Here is an 18,455-nt window from a genome sequence, read left to right as displayed (position 1 = left end):
AACATAGCACCAATAAAAATAACACCAGAGACCTGCATTCAGATAAACATGTTGATTTTCAGTTTTATTTAACTAGAAGGTGCCATCTGATGAGGTGAAAAGATGAGATAGTTTGAGGATACTAAGAAAAATGGATACCTTTTTTCCTAATGTCAGCTTGATATCAACACTGTAGTGTTTCCTTATTGATAAGTAATTTGTAAGATTTGTTTGGAGTTTTTTAATAGAAATTAAAACACAGTAAGTGTGACAATGGAGGGGAATGGATCTCTCCTAAGGCAAAAGGATCAAAGACTTTGTTTACCTAATCACCATGGTTCTTCAATAAATAAGGAAACACAATTTTATTCAGTGAAGTTTACCAAATTAACTTAAAAGCCCCCACACAAGAGGAACACAACAAAGAAAAATAATTTGCCAATTTATAATGTGCATCTATCCTCACTTCTCCCAAGCCTTTTCCAGAAATTAATCTATTTCTTCATTTTCTCTAAACTTTTAACAATCTCACAATGAAGTCAGGTATTCAGAGCTCAAAAAGACTGACCCATTTTCTATATCATTCCCATGAGTCATACCTCAGACTTATACAAGCTGCATACTCGACTTCCACAAAGCAGATGGCTCCTGCAAATGTTTCTGATCTAAGGCACGACTCAGGAAGTGACAGTGACTCCTACATGCTTTTCTTTAACTGAAGTTTTGAACAAAGGTAACAATCTATGAGATTTTTTTAATACTCAGTAAGTCATCTCTTTTGCCATACATCACTACATTAACAATCCATTATTCTAAGCAGGAGCCTTCCTTTCCTCCCATTGGCATGTAGTTATTCTTCTTACTTTAGTTCTCTTAAAAAATTCAGCTCCATAGAAACTCTTCTGGTCTGACTTTGAGAGAAACAGATCATAATGTAATTAATGCTCTGGTTAATTGTTTTGATTCAGTAAATGTTTCGGGTCATCCAGCGATCAGTATAGCAAAAATTATCTCAGAATAAAGGCAGAAGAATTATTCTCTCAATGTATTCACACATGGCATTGTTATGGCATTCTGCACCTGAAAGTGCACACAAAATTAGCAGATGTCTAAAAATATTATTAAAAAATAATATTGCACTCTTAAATTAAAATAAAATAAAAATTAAGTGCTATAATTCAGATGGTTCTGACTGGTCATTATAGTGACAGAGTAATAAATCTGAGGGGAAAAAATAAACCCCAAAAGTCACTCAGGACTTTTTTATAATTATTTTTAGTTGACTTCTTGAAAGCCAAATCTTTCCAATAAAAAGCCCAGATATGACAATTTTTTTTCCAATTGAGTCCAAAGAAAATGCATGAGTCTTTTATTCCAGGATGGTCAATTACTATCAACACACATTAGGCAGCAGACTCAGATTTTCATTCTGGAGTAGGGATCTGAACAAAGCCATCTATTGTCTCAGGTGAGTGCCCCAAACAACACCTATTAAGAACAATAGATGGGTTTTATTTTCTCATCAGCAGCTCTTGAGCAGATGCCACTATGGAATAAGGAAGTCCCAGAAATTTTGGAGATTTCTTGAGATGAGAAAAGTGCTTCCCTCCCACTCCCTCTAGTCCCAAATAGATATTTTATTTCATATATTTGATTCTCCCTCTGTGTTTTTTTAAATTCCTTTTCTTTCTGCTCTCCTAGGAGCTGTGCTAGGTGACCTGCTTTCTACTTGCTGTTTTTAAGTCTTTTACACTGCAAAGGAGCTGGAGCTCAGTGCAGAGATATCCTGCCTGTCTCTGAGGAGTTCTGCTGATGTTGCTGAAATTGCACATCAATACAAGGGTGTATCCTTATTGATCATAAAACTATTGTGATCATCCTTGTAAGACACCAAGAATTTTTTGTAGCCTCAGCTTCTTTTCATACACAGAAAACCCCCTCCACAGGTGCTTTAGGTGTGGAGAAAAAACAATGATTAACATCATAAGAGGAATAGAAACCTTTAAAAAATAGTGTCTAGCACTGGTCATTAGAAACATCACACAGGTCATTTCCCTTGCCCTCTCTCTTTTTGCCTCGAAGTATATCCAAATTACTTTACTGCGCATTTGAAAATACAAAACTGAACTTGAACAGCTTTCCTGGTAGGTACTGCCATGAGAAACCAAGGCACAAGGCGTGTGGCTTGATGTGAAAACAGAACAAATGAATACAGCTGATGAAATTAGAGTCAGGAAGGAACACTTCAGGAATTTTCAATTCCAAACTAATCACTAGTCTACAGCATCCAAACATTTCATAAGAGCTTTCTGCTCTATGTGTAGCACAACCAGTCATCACTCTCAGAATAATGTTACTGCAGACAAGGAATAGCTCTGGCTTCAAATTAAAGAAATGAGACTGAAACTGTGCTTCTCCCATGGCTCTGACTAGATACAGTCGAGATCTCCAAACAGCACGAGCTCTCCTATACTGCATGGGCTATAGTAATGCCTTCACATAATGAAGTATTATGGAAAGAGTTTCTGCTTCAGCAGTGAATTGATTTCCCCAAGTAGATTTCACTTGAGAAGAAATTGTCACCTTAAATGTTATCTGTGAGGAACAGCATTACTTTTTCATTTGTTTGGAGCATGTGTGCAGTTTAATTAGGCAGTGGCTCAGCAGGCTTCAAAGAACTGCACTCGAATTAACAACAGAAGCAAACTTTTGTTTCACCACGCAGGAACATCTGTCTCCACGGCACGGGTTTTACTCAGCGGTGAAATAGCAACACTGTAACCCTCTGAATCATGGAAAACTCAAGCCTAAGTTAATGTACACAGAAACCTATACATTAAATTCATTCTGATTGATGTGAATTAAGAATAGACATTTTTTAGGACTTCACTTAGTCTTGACTTCACCTTCACATCACCTGCAATCTTAAGAACAATTCAGTTTAAGAAGGCTCCTGCTTGCTTGTTTGTATGCTCAAAACAGAATAACACACGGGTCAACTGTATCAACACATTGCAATAACCAGTCTGGTTTGAGAACTGCTATTGTAACTTTGTTGATGACTCCTACTCACCCCTTATCACAAGGCAGATGGTTACAGAGAAACTGGATACACTACAATGAATTGTGATATTTCTAATGCCAGTAGTATGTGATATCAGTGAACTAAGTAGTGCATTTTATTCTGAATATCTCTTCTTCCTTTTTTCCTTGACAGACTACATACACTGCTGTCAGTATTAACTATGCTTAATAGTTCATAAGCATGAAATCAAGAGAGACCTTTTCCTTAATGAAAAAAATAGTAATTCTAATTAGCTGCTTATGCTACGACAGAGGAATCCTCACAGATTGTAATCCTTTTTCCACAGAGCTGCCCTAGCTCTGTACAATCACTTCAGAAACAAAGTAGAAGGTCTGCTACTGTTTCTGTCTAGAAAAGGTGATATAAGATCTTTCTGATATTTCTCAAGGCAAATAACTTTGAATATCTTTAGGGAATGTGAAATCAACCCCAAGTGTGAGACAGTATTTAAGTTTTAGTTAAGAATAAATCTATCAAGAATATCCAAGCCCCACACATTAAAATGTGCCTTTTCATCCCCAGCTAACTTAGAGCTACAAGCAAGAGGACGTTGACAAGGTTTGGTAAGCCTGATTTGATACCTGCAGTATCCACCAACCTTGCTTCTTCCAGCCTTCTTCTTCCATTTGTAGCTACTTCTTCACAACCCAGCACTTTGCTGCATGGCTCCTTCAGAGACTGCCTAATCTGAACCCAGACCTTGCACCCCACACACAATGCACCTCTCATGGGCCCACACAGCCTCCTCCTCAGTAGAGGGAGTTTGCTCAAAAGTCACTATAACCTGCAACGCACTGAAAATCAATGCTGGGAGAACCAACTAGGCTTACTGAAAAAAAGGGGCTGGGAAATCAGATTAGAATCACAGTGAGAAAAGGGAGAGATTTTGAATCAATAATGCGCACCATCTGACTTCAAGCCTCATCCTCAATGTTGATTTTTACTTGTCAGCAGCACATTTATTATATCTAAATGCTGTTAATTCTCAGGAGTCCCTTTGGTATCGCCCCCTCAAGAGCAAGCCTAACCCTTCTGTTTGCTGAGTTAATGTGTTCGCTTGGAGAATCACCTCAAAGTGCTTGGCAGGATTAGTGTTTATTACTCAAAGCACTGAGAAATCAAAGGGATTATCACTAATAAAGCTGTTTGGCCTAGCATGAGCAACCATCATAACAGTAACTTCCTTGAATATAAAGGAGATAATACCTTGAGTAACAACCAAATGGATGGCTAACAGAAAAGTTTGTTTTGCTGTGAAAATTACAGACCATTTCCCCTATACCCATGCTTAACCAAGAAGCCTTCTGCATTTTCTCTCTCCTGAATCTCAGGACAGCTAATGCAGAAGTAAAAAGACTACCCCATTTTCGTGCCAACACAAGCTCTGAGAAGAGCTTTTCCCTAGCCTCTAACAAGCATTTGTGACAGGCCCAGTTTTATACAGGACAACTGTTCTGCTTTGTCCAGACAAGGATTCTCTTTCTGAAACAAGAAATTTTCCACAGTCATGAATAATTTTAGGGTGAGGATTCTCAGCCCTGCTTTTTGCTGTAATGAGCCATTCCATTACAGTATCAAACTTACTGAAGGAAGTCAGCTCCTTGCTTCCAAGGCATTTTTAAAAGAAAATCCTGTGCACTCTCCCATATAATTTATATTGTAAAATAAAGGCAGACTGATGTGCTGGCTTCCTTTCCACAGCATATTCTCTACTTAAAGCACAGGCTGAGCAAATGTAACAAATCTGTCTGCCAAAATGAACGCTGACCATTCTGGTTTTGATTAGCCTTATAGAAGACAGCCTTCATAGCTTTGATAAATTTTCAGTTTCACACAAAAGTAATACAAATTTGCCTCATTAAAAAAAAAGCCACATTTATATTCATCTGTTCAATGTCCACAAGTCTTGAATATCTTCTAATAACAGGCAAGACTTGAATAACTTCATCTTTTTTATGTATAAAAATTAAAAAGCCAGATAATCAAATGTTGTCATCAGTAAAGAGAATCAAGGCCAGTTGAACAGTAGCAGTCCCTAAAAGGGACATCAAGTCATAGGCATGCATGAGCTCAATTTTTTTTATTTGTGATAAAATGCAGTCTTGTGATGCCAACATTTTTGATTTTACTGTTTTGGAAACATTTCGAATGGTATATTTCTACATAAATGCCTAACCATGGACACTGTAGGCGAAAAAATGAAAGAACATGAATGAAAGTTTTGAGTTCAGTTATCAAAAAATGTCATTGAACTACATTCAACCCAATGCTTTCAATCAGGTGAAATTTACCATTTTTCTCTACAAACCACTACATTTACTACTACAACACCACCAGCAGGACAACTGTATAAGAATTACACTAGTAAATGCTCATTGTTTCCTATTTGCTAAGAGAGGAAAAGGTGAAATTTAAATTTGCCATTCTTCTATCAGAAGTGTGAAATAAATAAGGTGAGTTGCTGAACATCCTGCACTTGTTTCTTTAGTGACCTAAAGAAATTCACGAACTTCTATGAAATCCAGGCATCTCTAAAAAATACATAAAATCTGGGGTGACCACTAAAGCCACTTTTCTCCTCAGAGTCAATCTACCCAGTGCAAGTGTAAAAAATACAGTTATAATGATGGTTAGTGCCAGCTGCCTGACACACCATTCCCTCATGCCCTGAGATACATATTCAAGTAGATTTCACTTAATGTTTTTAATACTGCATATATTTCATATTTTTAATACTGCACATATTTAATCTCTCATTTTTAGATTCAAAGACTAAAACTATGTCTCAGTTTCATAGCTTTGCCACATGTCATGTTAATGGGGACAAATATTGAAAAAATGTTTCATATACAGAAACCTGGCATAAGAGTATATTATTCATTATTTATCATAATATACTTTGAAGATAACTGTGCTAAATAGATTTATCAATATCTATATACATAATATCTAGAGTATGATTATAACTTTCTTTAGTGTCATACAGAGTATCTGATTTGTCAACTTAAATCAATATGAATATTGCAAGATATTTTTCTTCCTCAAGGTGCAGAAGAGGGGACATTGCCTGGAAGGTGTCTGCAGAGGAAGAAAAGTAGATAATCCAGTATTATATTCTGCACTTAAGTGTTTTGAGTCCTGCTGCAGCTTCTCTGCCTTATTCTGTCTGATAGTCCAAGTGCTACCTTCTAACTGAATATACCTCTTCTGCTGACAGCTATTCAGAATCTGCATTCTCATACTGCAGCAACTCACTGATACAACAAAATCAGTTTGCCTATTCCATATATTTCCGAAAACAGAAAGGCTCCTGGAAAGAACCTTCTGTCATTTATAATGAAGAAATGAACAAAGCAAGTAAAGAAAATTAAAGGCATCTCCACATATACTTTGTAGGAGCCCCAGTGGCATGTCTGATCATTATCCTCTCTCTAATTTGCAGAACTTTATAGCTTGCAGTTATTTTACACAGGTTGAAAACCATTAATAGAGGCATTTCAAAGTTATCAGTAATGCTAGCGTTACAATCAAGTGATTTTGGTGTTTGGTATAAATTTATTTTCTAAATCAATACTGCACAAAGCTGTCTTATTTCCAATTTAAAGTCTAAGACTTACCACCCAAACTATAAATTCCCATCAGTGTAGCTGAAACATTATCCTTTACCCCATAGGCTTCATATTTCACCCTTAATGGCATGCATCTATCTACACATGCATGTCTGCCAAGGTAACTCTTTTCAAGCTTAGAAAAATGTCCTTGCTGAAAAAAAATTCTAGTTTCAATATGGGGATTATTTTCCATATTAACTCAGTGTCTTAAAACCAAACTTGTCTCTGATAGTGCCTTCATACAGACAAAGACATGTCTGTCAAATGGTCACACTTAGTTTTTCCTGGTTTTATATTTTAGGCTCAAAATTTTCTTCTGCATATCTTCCAAACTCCAGGGGACAATCTTTGGCAATCTTAAATAATATGCTTTAGTTGCAGAGGGTCTGGAAACAAGCCTGGGTCTCACACCAAGGACTTTTCAGCACTGCTGGGCTTTAAGAACTTCACACTGAAAAAGCATGAAGATATCTCAGAGCTTGAATGTAATTAAAGGGCTAAGGAAAAGAGCAACTGGATTTTTATAGAAGGTTACAGATTCCGGCTCTTACAGAAATGGACAAGAGGACAGTTTGGGCTCTCAGGTATTAATTGAGTGAAAAGAGTCCTCCTGCTTATATCCAATGTTTTTCACACTACAACGTAACACAACACTTTTCAGGTAACATCTGAATGAGGCCATCGTTAAGAACAAGAAAAGAGTACTACCATTTAATGGACAGCAGCTACTGTTGAATTCATTTCCAGCACTGCAAACATCATAGAAACGATGCAAAGTACGTTTAGAAACCAAATTAGATATTAGTAGAAGACATATAAAAAACATGTTTCTAGATATGTACAATTTAAAGGTATTTAAAGGTATAATACTGCTAAAGACTGGCCTGAGGTCTTTAAATAAAAACTGTGAGGTGTTTCCTAAATTTCCCTATTTGATTTGCCTTCCTTTCAAGGACAAGAGCAGCAATATCCTTTACATTCTGAAAGATTGCTCTCATTCCTTAAAATACCACCCTTTGATTTGGATTGAGTTTTATATTGATAAAAAAATATTTATCTGAATCTGGACTGTCTTGCCCATAAGACATAGAACGGAGCCCCAGGATTTCTTGTCATTAAAAGACTTTTTTAGAACCAATAGGATCTTCCAATATTCATGTCCTGGTTAAAACCAAGCTCAGGTAGGTATATTGTCTCTACCAGAAAAAATTTCCTACAGTTTCAATTGCACATTTTATACAACAATAGAGTTCAAAACCAAAGCTGCTCCTCCTAAATAACAGCTATATTTTTACACCATGCATTCATTTTTCGGTAGATGTTTTTAATCTTTCAAATTGAAAAGTGTTATACAAATTTGATCTATTATAACTATAAAAGAACAGTAAAATAGCTACAGTTTTTTATAATGCTAATTATAATATATTTATTATATTTTATGCTTTCTGAAGGATATAACTTTTCCTCATATTGCAGAGAAGGAGGATTGGTTTATGAATATAAACAATATTATTAGCTTTATACCTTCAGTGTCTCTGAAGCTTTAAACATAGTTTAGGATCTTATTGGGTAGAATCTGCAGGAATAATAAATCAGTGATACTCCACTGTGCAAGGCTCCGTCTGCACCAGGGACCTAAGGAGGGCTGCTGAGAGGCAGAATAGCTACAGGACTGGACTATTGAGAGAAATCCCACTGTTTAGTTACACTGTGGGATAGCTGTAATAGCTGTAATTAGCACAATGTCCTGTGGATAATGAATTTTATTCACACCTGGGTTTTGACCCTGTCAGGTTAGAAGAAAAGTGCCAGCAATCCTCTCTTCTTGCCTCCTGTCTTGACATAGAGCCTACAACAGAATTGTGTGGCCAGAATAGCACAACTGAATGCATCCTAGAAACTCCCTATTTCTGCAGAATTGTAACAGTAATGACTTTCAGGTCCTTCAGGAAAATATACAGAGAAAGAAAATAGTGCAAAACTATACATTGTAAAAAATATCCCCTCTGGACCATATTAATAGTCACTGCAGCAGAATTTTTGCACTTTTCTATGCTAGCAACTGAGATCTCAGAAGGCAGGAAGTTTCAAAAATTAATTTGATTTTTTTTAAGCATACTGTTTATAAATCATGAAAAAAAAAAAGAAGAGAGAGAGAGAAAGAGATAAAAGGCCAAATAAATGCCAGTTCTTTAAATGTCAAATGTATAAAAACCCCTCAAATAATATTTTAGCTATAACCTCTCAGCTCAGTAAATAGTCTAGTTCTACACAATTGAACAATCTTAACAGGTGAATTTCTGACTGTACACTTAATAAATTTAAGTTGAATCCTTATTTTATGCTCTTTTAAAAGTCATGAGCCAAAATAAAAAGTGCAATTAAAGTTTCTCTTGTTCTGAAATTGCTGTAGCTAGCAACCTTCATTTGCTCTCCAGAATTTCAGCGTTCCCTAGACACTCTTGGAAGTTCTGCATAAAATTCAGTCTTCAGAGTGTTATAATTCCATCAAGTACTAGAATTCAAAACACTAATGAATGAAGCTTTATTCAGAGCCCTCTCATGCTAAAGTAATACAGATTCATTAGAACATCCCATAAGTTTCTTCCTTGTATACTTCCTTTAGTACCTTTTATATTTCCTGTTTTCTTTCCCTTCATTGTTAACATGTAATTGAAATACTGGTGAATCACACTTAAAAAAACTCCATGAGCAACACAATTTTTCTGGACACTTAATCAGCCTGACCACTAATATCCAGGAAGATGTGAATTAATAATGAGCTCTGCAAAGATCATCTGGCAATATCAGTGGTTGAATGAACACCTTGATTGTATCACTATCTCCATCACTAAATATGGAGATTGGGGCAGCCAGACTCCTAACTTACTACTTAAGTTCTTAAAGATACCTGGGACAAATATAGATCTAAATTTCCAGAACCAGATCCCCTGAAAAATTATCATGTTTATTTCTTAACTGTATAAGATTGATCTGACCTAAACAAGAAAATTTCTGCCAAAAAGAACAGGCCAACTATGAGCAATATCAAAAAAATTTGAAATTGTGACACTCTCACCAGGAACCCATCATGATCATCACTGTCCTTGGCTTTCTCAATTAAGAGACAGGATTTTTTTATCCCTTATCACCTTCAGAGACACAGTTCACAGAACAAGGAGCATCTATGTGATATTCCTTTACTCCTTTTGTCTGAGCATCAGGCTATCAAAGACAGAAATTTAGCAGCAGCAGCTCTCTTTTGGGAGACTATGACAACAACGTGACAGTTATACCATCAAAGGTCTTTTCATCTTATTTGAGACTGACTCCATCCTTCTTTCCTTTCCAGGACAACAGCTAACGCAATGAAGGAAAATTACTGCCTTTTCTCATCTTATTATCTTCCAAATATGTAGCTGTCTGTGCACTTTGTAGCAATAGGAATAAAGTAATTGAAACCACTGGAAATTTTTTAGGAGAAAATGGATGCTTTTTCCAAGACAGGCACAAATGCTGATGCTCCCTTTACAGACACATTAGCAGTGTTTACCCTGAACTACAGAAATGTTATCAAATTACCAGAAATTAAGTTCTGCGTTATGTAATAAACAGCTAACCCTACAATATGTAGTTGTAATGTATTATTTTGTAAGACTCTTCTACAAAATATCTTGTTTCTCAAGTTCCCTTATGGCTGCATAAGCAGAGATAAGATGCAATCTTTTGCCCTAAGCACCAGGCAGTAACGATATGATTGTCATCTACTCCTACTGCAACTGCATTAGGCTACCTTGAGGATTCCTTCATATACTTCAGGGATGATGGGAATTCTCTTTTGGAAATAATCTTTAAGGACCATCAACAATTCTTTTTTTAAGAAAGAAAAGCCCCTTTTTCCCCACTTTTCAAGGCTGCATCTTTTAAAGCTAAAGCTTTCACACACTTCTTAGTCTCCAACAATAAGCTCCTGTCCATTAGCTTTTCATCAATGGAAAATCAGAAGCACATTAAATTTCAGCCTAACACTCCTTAGAAGACATTTGCCAGCATAATCAGCATATGCTCAGCTTTATCCTAATGGAGAACAGTCAGGAAAGTTTAAGCTTTTGCTAATAATGATCTAACCTTTTATCCAAATATTTGTATGGATTTGAGCACCTAGGCACTTTGTATGGGTCTCTAATCTCTATAATTCAAATCATTCTCATGCTACTGTTTACATTTTAAATTTTGTCTCATAACTGCATACACACAGAAGTCTCTCAAAATCCAGGCAGCCCTTCAGCAAATCAAATTTAAGGAATTTGCGTTAAGATGATAACTGACAGTTTAGGAAAATCAGCTGAGACTGGTAAAGGCTCCAAGGCTGGTAAAGCACATCCCACTCAGAATATGTCAGCATAATCTGACTAACTTTATATTCCTTATGCTTTTTTATAATCTGAAATTTAATGAAATGAGAGTGTGTTCAGTGATCAACAAATCCACAGAATCATAGTGTCTTTTAGGTTGAAAAAGACCTCTAAGAAATCTGAGTCCTATGAAAAGGTGAAGAAGTATAATATTTTTATGGCAAACATCTATATGAAGATATGCTGATTATTCCAATCACTGGTTTTAAAGAGAAACAGATTAAAGTCACAATATAATGATGAGTAATAACAAGCACAAAGAGATATTCCTCAAATCAATAACTGGTGTGAAATTGTCCCGCCTTGGCAACACGCTCTTAAAACTCAATCTGTAAATTACATCACTGTAATCATTGTTAGGTATTAAGGTCACTTGTACTCACAATCACTTAGTTGAATAAACAAACCTGAACTTATATTGCGCACAAATTTGGTTTTAGTTATCCCTGTGGAGTCACAGGAACTGTTTAGAGGGGCATGGAGGGGAAGAAGGGGTGGATCCATGGTAGAACAACATGTTATTAATTTTAACTCTATATAACAACTACCTAAGTATTTAGGGATCAGCCAATAGAATATAATTAGCATTAAAATTCTAAGTAGTAAAAAAATAGTACTAACTTTATTTCTGATTTAAAACTTACACATTTTCATGGCATTTAGTGGACTTGTTATATGGAAACATTGTATTGTATCATCTTCACAAGCCATTTCCAAAATGTAAAAAAAATCCTTGTAAGTATTAACTTAAAATCTACTGGATTATTCTCTTTTATTCTTAGAAAAAATAGAGACAAAATCCAGAGCCTACAGTACATTCATGCTACCTTTTTAATTAAAAAAATTTAAAAACAGTCACAAAAACATGTCCTTCTTTTGTGCTAATGTACTGACAATACACAAAATCCCAGTTAACATCAAGATGGGCACTAGAAAAATGGCTGTTAGATTCATTATTAAAGGTACATTTCCCGAAGACTTAAAAAGTATTTTCCTTACAATGATGAGTAATAAATAGGTCAGCAAATGGATACTGAAATAATTTCTGTATCCAAAACCAGCCAGAAAACCTTCCAGTGACTTCAGCAGATTTTGAATCAAGCATTCAGATCTTAGCTATTATACATTTTCTGCATCTTTTCAATGAGCAATGATGGCTTTCTGTTCTGAAAGCCAAATGTATCTTTGTCTTTTCTCTCACAAAAGATCACAGCCATATAAGCACCATCTGGACTGTTTCTATGTCTGTAGATTATGCAGATACAGACTTCAAACACAGACTGCAAAAATCCTATTGTAGCAGCAGCAACCGACTGGGATCTTCATCCAGGAGTGCTTTGAAGTCAAAGAAGCTGAATCTGGCTCTCCATATGCCTTGCACAGTGAAATGATTGAACTAATTGTGCCAGTTTACACATGCAACAATTGCATAGCTGTTACCTTATGTCAGCTTTCTCACATAAACTCTTACCTCCAAGGCACGCACCCATAGCCAATGAGAAGATTAATGGTTTCATAGGCAAGTTAACATCTGGATCTTTACTCAGATTGAGAAGCACAGGAATCTGTGGTTCAAGAAGAAAAGAGAGAGAATCAGGAGACATAATCCGACCATCAGCACAACATAAGCAAAGTTCATTAAAGGAAACAATTAATACCACCAGTAAGGTCAAAGAGTAATTGGGGGGGAGTAAATTTTTTTGTGCTTGATGTTGGTTTTCTTAATTAGTTTCTTTGCATCATATGCTTGATCTTTGCTCAATTTTCCCCACTGACTCTGCTAGTCCCATGGCTGAGGAGAAGCTATTGACATTAGGTCAAGCCTGACACAAGTACTGCTAACAAAACTGAGGCTGTCTTCAGGTTTTGAGTCCCTTCCATGAGATCCTCCCAGGTCTACAGGGAACTGACAGTGACTATAAATCAACTGCCCTTTCATTTCATGAAAACTAAAGCACAGAGATGCATCTCCTCTCTCTGGAGATGATGGTAAAAGATGCCCAGACCTTCACAGGGAAGATGGCTGTAGATCTTGAGTCAGTAGCCAAAAAACTACAAATCCTTTTTGTAATCAAAAATATCTGATTGATTAGGGAAAAATTGAGAAAACTCCATTTGGCAGGCTTCTGAATTCATAAGCAGATCAGAGCTATTTTACTTCTTATTTCAACATCATATTTACCAGGGAATGTGGATTTAGTTGACTGGGAAATATTTGCAAATGGTCTAATGCCAGCCAGCAACTAAGCACCATGTGGTTCCCATCTCATACTCCCCCACACCTCCCCTTAGAGAGAAAGAACAATCAGGAAAAAACATTAAACCTTATGGGTTGAGATAAAAGCAGTTTAATGATTGTAAAAATATTATAACAATAATTAATAATTATCATGATAGCAAATAAGGTTATTATTTTTATTTTTATTTTTATCATTTATTATATTAATGAAAATGAGTGACAGAAAAAGGAGTAGAGTGGAAGATAAATTAATTATGTGTAATACAATTGGTCACTACCTGCTGACTGCTGCCCAGCCCATCCCTCAGAAGCAATTGGTGACAACTGGACAACTCCCTACCGAGTGTGTCGTTCTGTGGTATGGAATAACCCTTTGCCCAGCTTGTATCAGCTCTCCTGGTTATGCTCCCTCACCCACCCTCCAATTTCTTGTGCTCCTGCTCCCTGGCACAGCATGGGAAAATGAACAGTCCTTGACTGGGGATAAGCACTACTTAGCAACAACCAGAACATCAGTGTGTTATCAAAATAATTCGTATAGTAAATTCAAAGCACAGCACTGTAGCAGCTATTACTAAGACAATTAATTCCATGCCAGTCAAAACCAGAACAGGCAGTTTTATGGATTTCATTTAATTGCTTTAGCAAATAAAATAAAATTTAAAAAAGAAAAATATAAAAAAACCCTGAAAAGTGAAATGAGATTGATAGGAAGGCATCATAGACTTCATTAGCCTGTTGGTATAGAGCCTAAAAATACAGCAGGCAGGCTTTCTAGCCAGATCTACCCTCAGTTCTCAGCCAGTAACATTCTTCAAAGCTAAACAACTTCACCTTAGTTCAGAAAAATGGTTTGAGTTCAACATAATTTTGTGACTACTTGGTTTGAAAAAATGGTGTGATCAGTACCTGTAGAGAGAAAGTTATTGGGAAGGGGAGAGGTGACAATTTCATTCTCTTGTTTTTAACATGTTCAGAGGTTTATGAGGAAAAAGGGAAAGAGAAAAAATAAGAAAATGTGGAACGGTGAGACATGAAGCAGGAAAAGATTTGAGAAAATAACTGTGATATATCTTAAAATTAATGCTTTCTCAGAGTTGAAGAGTTTTGGTAGTCAACAGAGTTATGACTTTTAATCCTCCAATTTGTCATTTTAATGTATTTCACAGTTCACCCTCAAGGGGTATGATCTCTTCTGCTTTCTGAAAAATGCTTTCACTTGGATGGCTGAGTGATGCTCAGCTTTATTGACTGCATGTGTTCTTTTGGTGTGGAGCAATATACAGGCTTAATGAAGAATTACAACGCTTTCCCCATTCCTCCCAACAGTGGTGCTACTCATCTCTCTTAAACCCTCTTATCGATTAGCCTAGATAAGCTAATTTATAAATAATTATTCTTGAATTTTACATAAGATGTCTATTTCTATTTTAAGGCCTAAAGAAGGTTCAGCATTCTCAACATCTTGTCTGTTTTTTGCATGAAACAGTAAATAAAGATGTCATTTCTCATCACAAACTTTATTGCTTTCAAACCATCACAGCTAGAACATGATAAGCAATACAAAATTAAGTTATATTTAATTTAAAACAATTTAGTTCTCAATATTTCCTATCGTTGAGATCAGTCCTAAAGCCATTGGCAGACAGCTCCTGAGTGCCGAGCAAATAATGCCCCACACCCCACCAGTGCACCAGATATGCAGAGATGAGACCAGAGGAGGGGCACTGGTACTGCTCTATCAGTGAGCATCTCCTCCTGGGATGGGCAGCAGACTCACAAAGAGTGAAACTCTCTCAGCTATTTCTGCTTTCCAAAGACAGCACTTGTACAAGTAATTGCACACACCCTCATGTGCAGAAGAGTAACTTAAGCAAGTTGCCAGGTCCTATAGCTGTGCAGTGCAGTAGAATTCAGCAGATCAAGACTGACCCAACAAAACTGGTTAATATTCCAGGACTTCCTCCTGCAAGCTCAGAAACGCATCCTGACAAAGAAAAAATCAGGCAAAAATGCCAGTAGGCCTACATGGAACTCCTGGACAAACTCAAACACAGAAAAAAAGAATCTTACAGAGGGTGGAAGCAAGGACAGGTATCCTGGGAGTAATAGAGAGAGACTGTACAAGCAGCCAGCGCTCAGGTTAGGAAAGCTAAAGCTCTGATAGATTTAAATCTGGTCAGGGACATCAAGAGCAACAAGAAAAGCTGCTATAGGTACCTCAGTGATGAAAGGAAGACTAGGGAAAATGTGGAGGAAGGAAATCGGAGACCTGGTTTTCCAGGACATGTGGAAATGGCTGAGGTACTCAATGACTTTTCTGTCTTGGTCTTCATCAGCAAGAGCTCCAGCCACATTGCTCAAGTCATAGAAGGCAAAGGTAGGGACTGGGGGAATGAAGAACCAACCACCTGCTGTAGGCAAAGATTAGGTTTGAGACCATTCTAAGGAAACAGAAGGTGCCCAAGTCCATGGGACCCGATGAGATATATCTGCAGGTCCTGAGGGAACCAGCTGAGGAAGTGACTAAGCCACAATGCATCATATTTGGGAAGTCATGGCAGTGAAGTTCCCACTGACTGAAAAGGGGAAACATATCCCTCATTTTTAAAAGAGAAAAAGAAAGACCTGGAAAACTACAGGCCAAGTAGTCTCACCTCAGTACTTGGCAAGGTCATGTAGCAGATCCTCCTGGAAAGTGGGGAGATGGAAAACAAGGAAGTGATTGATGACATCCGATATGGCTTTACTAAGTGCAAATGGTGCCTGGCAAATTTGATAGCTTTGGCCCAAATTGGAGAGGCATGGATCTGATGGACCATTTGGTGGATAAGAAATTGGCTGGATGATCATACTTAAAGATTTGTGGTCAATGGCTCAATGTCCAAGGGGACCCCACTGACAAGTGTCATTCTTTAGGGTTGATATTGGGACTGGTGCCATTTAACACTTTTGTCTTCAATATGGACAAAGTGTTCAAGACCAGATTACGCAGGGCTTTGAACAACTTGGTCTAGCAGAAGGTGTCCCTACCCATGGCAGGAGGGCTGGAACTGGATGATCTTTAAGATCTTCACACCTAAAGCATTCCATGCTCCTATGACATTGTCTGGTTTGTCTATTTGTGCATGTCTATGAAACAGCAATTCACGCTATTATTTTAGGGACTCATTGCTGCTCTACACCATGGGATTCCACTACACACATTTCACTAAGAACTATCTGTGGCAAAGAGGTCTTCTGTGAAAACTGCAGAGAATATGCATTTATAGAAAGCAAACTATTTGTAGCTTCCCAAATTCTTGATGATTGCTCTGTCTCTGCAGATGGCTACAGCCTAGTCTTGCACTTTTACCAAGCAGTGAAATGCAGGACATCATAGATAATGCTGGAAGGGCAGAGGGCAAGGAAATTCCAAAAATAGAGCTGGCAGTAAGAAAATGAGATACATGTGAAACATTCAGCACTGCAAGAGAAAAGCATCCAATAATGTTAGAGACAATAAACAGTGGGCCAAAAATTATTTACTTTCTAAGACCTGTCAGAGACTAAGTCACCTTGTCAGCCAGATGATTCACAGAAATTGTTGCTCTATATTGAGGAAATAGAATTTAAACTCAGCTAAAACAGGGATTTACTGTGGCTGTCTTTTTATTTCCGGTAATAAAAGAAAAATACAAAGAGATGTCTTCAGCATATATAGCTGATAAAACATGTAAATTAAACTAAAGAGCATACTGGTAATAACATCATGTCACTTAAAATTCTAATGGCAGAAATTCATGGCTATTCAAACACGACAATACTAGGAAAGTCCAGGCCTTGAAAATTAGGAAGTCTGCCTGTCAAAGAATCATTGCGAGTTTAGCCTGTTGACAAAGGAAAAGAAGTATCAGAGGTCTAATAGAATGTCACATAGGGCATCAATAGAGCACCAATACATTTATTCTGCAGACAAAGAAAGCTGGATATGCAACATGACAAAAACTCTTGCCATTAAAAGTTAAAATGTGAGAAATATAATAGCCAAGCTCCTGGTTTATGAATTTTTTTATGATAGAACATTATCATGGTGTTTCTTAAACAATTCTCAGGTATAACTATATATACTGGATTTTCAGCAGGCAACACAGATTATATTTGCTGCTGGCAACGCATCCTTTTACATACAGAGTTCACAGAGTTTCCCCACAAAGTATTTCTCAAACTCAAAATTTGGGACCCTGAAACTGTATAAGGACCTGTCGTATCAGCTGAATGTTCACAAGTCCATGGAGCATGATGGGATTCTTTCCAGAGCCCTGAAAAAGCCAGCAGAAGTTATGGCAGAACCCTTCTTGATCACCTAAGGTCTTGGGAACCTGGGAAGGTTTCTGCTGGCTGGCAGCTTGTCAATGTTATTCCAGTTTAGAGAAAGAGCATGAAGAAAGATCCAGAGAAACACAGACCTGTTAGTCTAATCTCAGAGCATGGAAAAATGCAGAAAATATTGTACTGGGCACTGTTGAAAGGCATTTAAAGAGCAGTACAATTATCAGGCACCGCCAGCAGGAGCTCACAGTGGGAAAATCTTGTTTAACTAGTTTGATATCCTCCTATGATAAAGTCACCCTCCTCGTGGACGAAGGGAAGGTAGTGGATGTAGTTTTTCTGGATCCTAGGAAGGCTTTTGATAACTGTTCCTGGCAGCATAGACAAGCTGTCCAGCTGTGGGATGAGCAGGTTCACAGGGCACTGAGCGAACACCTGGCTGAAGGGCAAAGCCCAGAGGGCTGCAGCGTGTGGGGTTACAGCTGACTGGTGACCAGGTACCAGAGACATTCCTCAGGGTTCTAAGGCTAGTTCTGTTCAAAATATTTATCTGAATATCTAACAATCGGAAAGCAGGAGTTGAATGCACCATTAGCAAGTTTACTAATGATACTGTACTGGGAGGTACTGTTGATTCTCTTGAGGGACAGTACGAAAGTCCTTGAGCATTTCCAGAGGAGGGCAACAAAGCTGGTGACAGGGCTGGAAGGTGTGTCCTGTGAGGAGCAACTGAGTTGGTCGAGTTTGGAGAGAAGAGAGCTGAGGGGGTGATTTCATTACTTTTTACAGCTTTCTGAGAAGGGGAAGTAGAGATG

The 18,455-nt window shown here is 37.4% G+C and overlaps 1 protein-coding gene across 1 annotated transcript in view; it reads right to left on the bottom strand.

Moving 5' to 3' along the window:
- Nucleotides 1-18,455, bottom strand: part of OCA2 (OCA2 melanosomal transmembrane protein) — a 161,529-nt gene that overhangs the window by 36,896 nt on the left and 106,178 nt on the right. The window contains exon 21 of the mRNA XM_005422699.3: nt 12,562-12,655. Coding sequence (XP_005422756.1) covers nt 12,562-12,655 — 94 coding nt within the window. The remainder of the gene's footprint in view (nt 1-12,561; nt 12,656-18,455) is intronic.

Source organism: Geospiza fortis, unplaced genomic scaffold (assembly GCF_000277835.1).
Source record: "Geospiza fortis unplaced genomic scaffold, GeoFor_1.0 scaffold366, whole genome shotgun sequence".
Lineage (NCBI taxonomy): Eukaryota > Metazoa > Chordata > Aves > Passeriformes > Thraupidae > Geospiza > Geospiza fortis.
The sequence above is the reverse complement of the archived record's forward strand: the minus strand, read 5'-3'. Positions and strand labels throughout refer to the sequence as shown.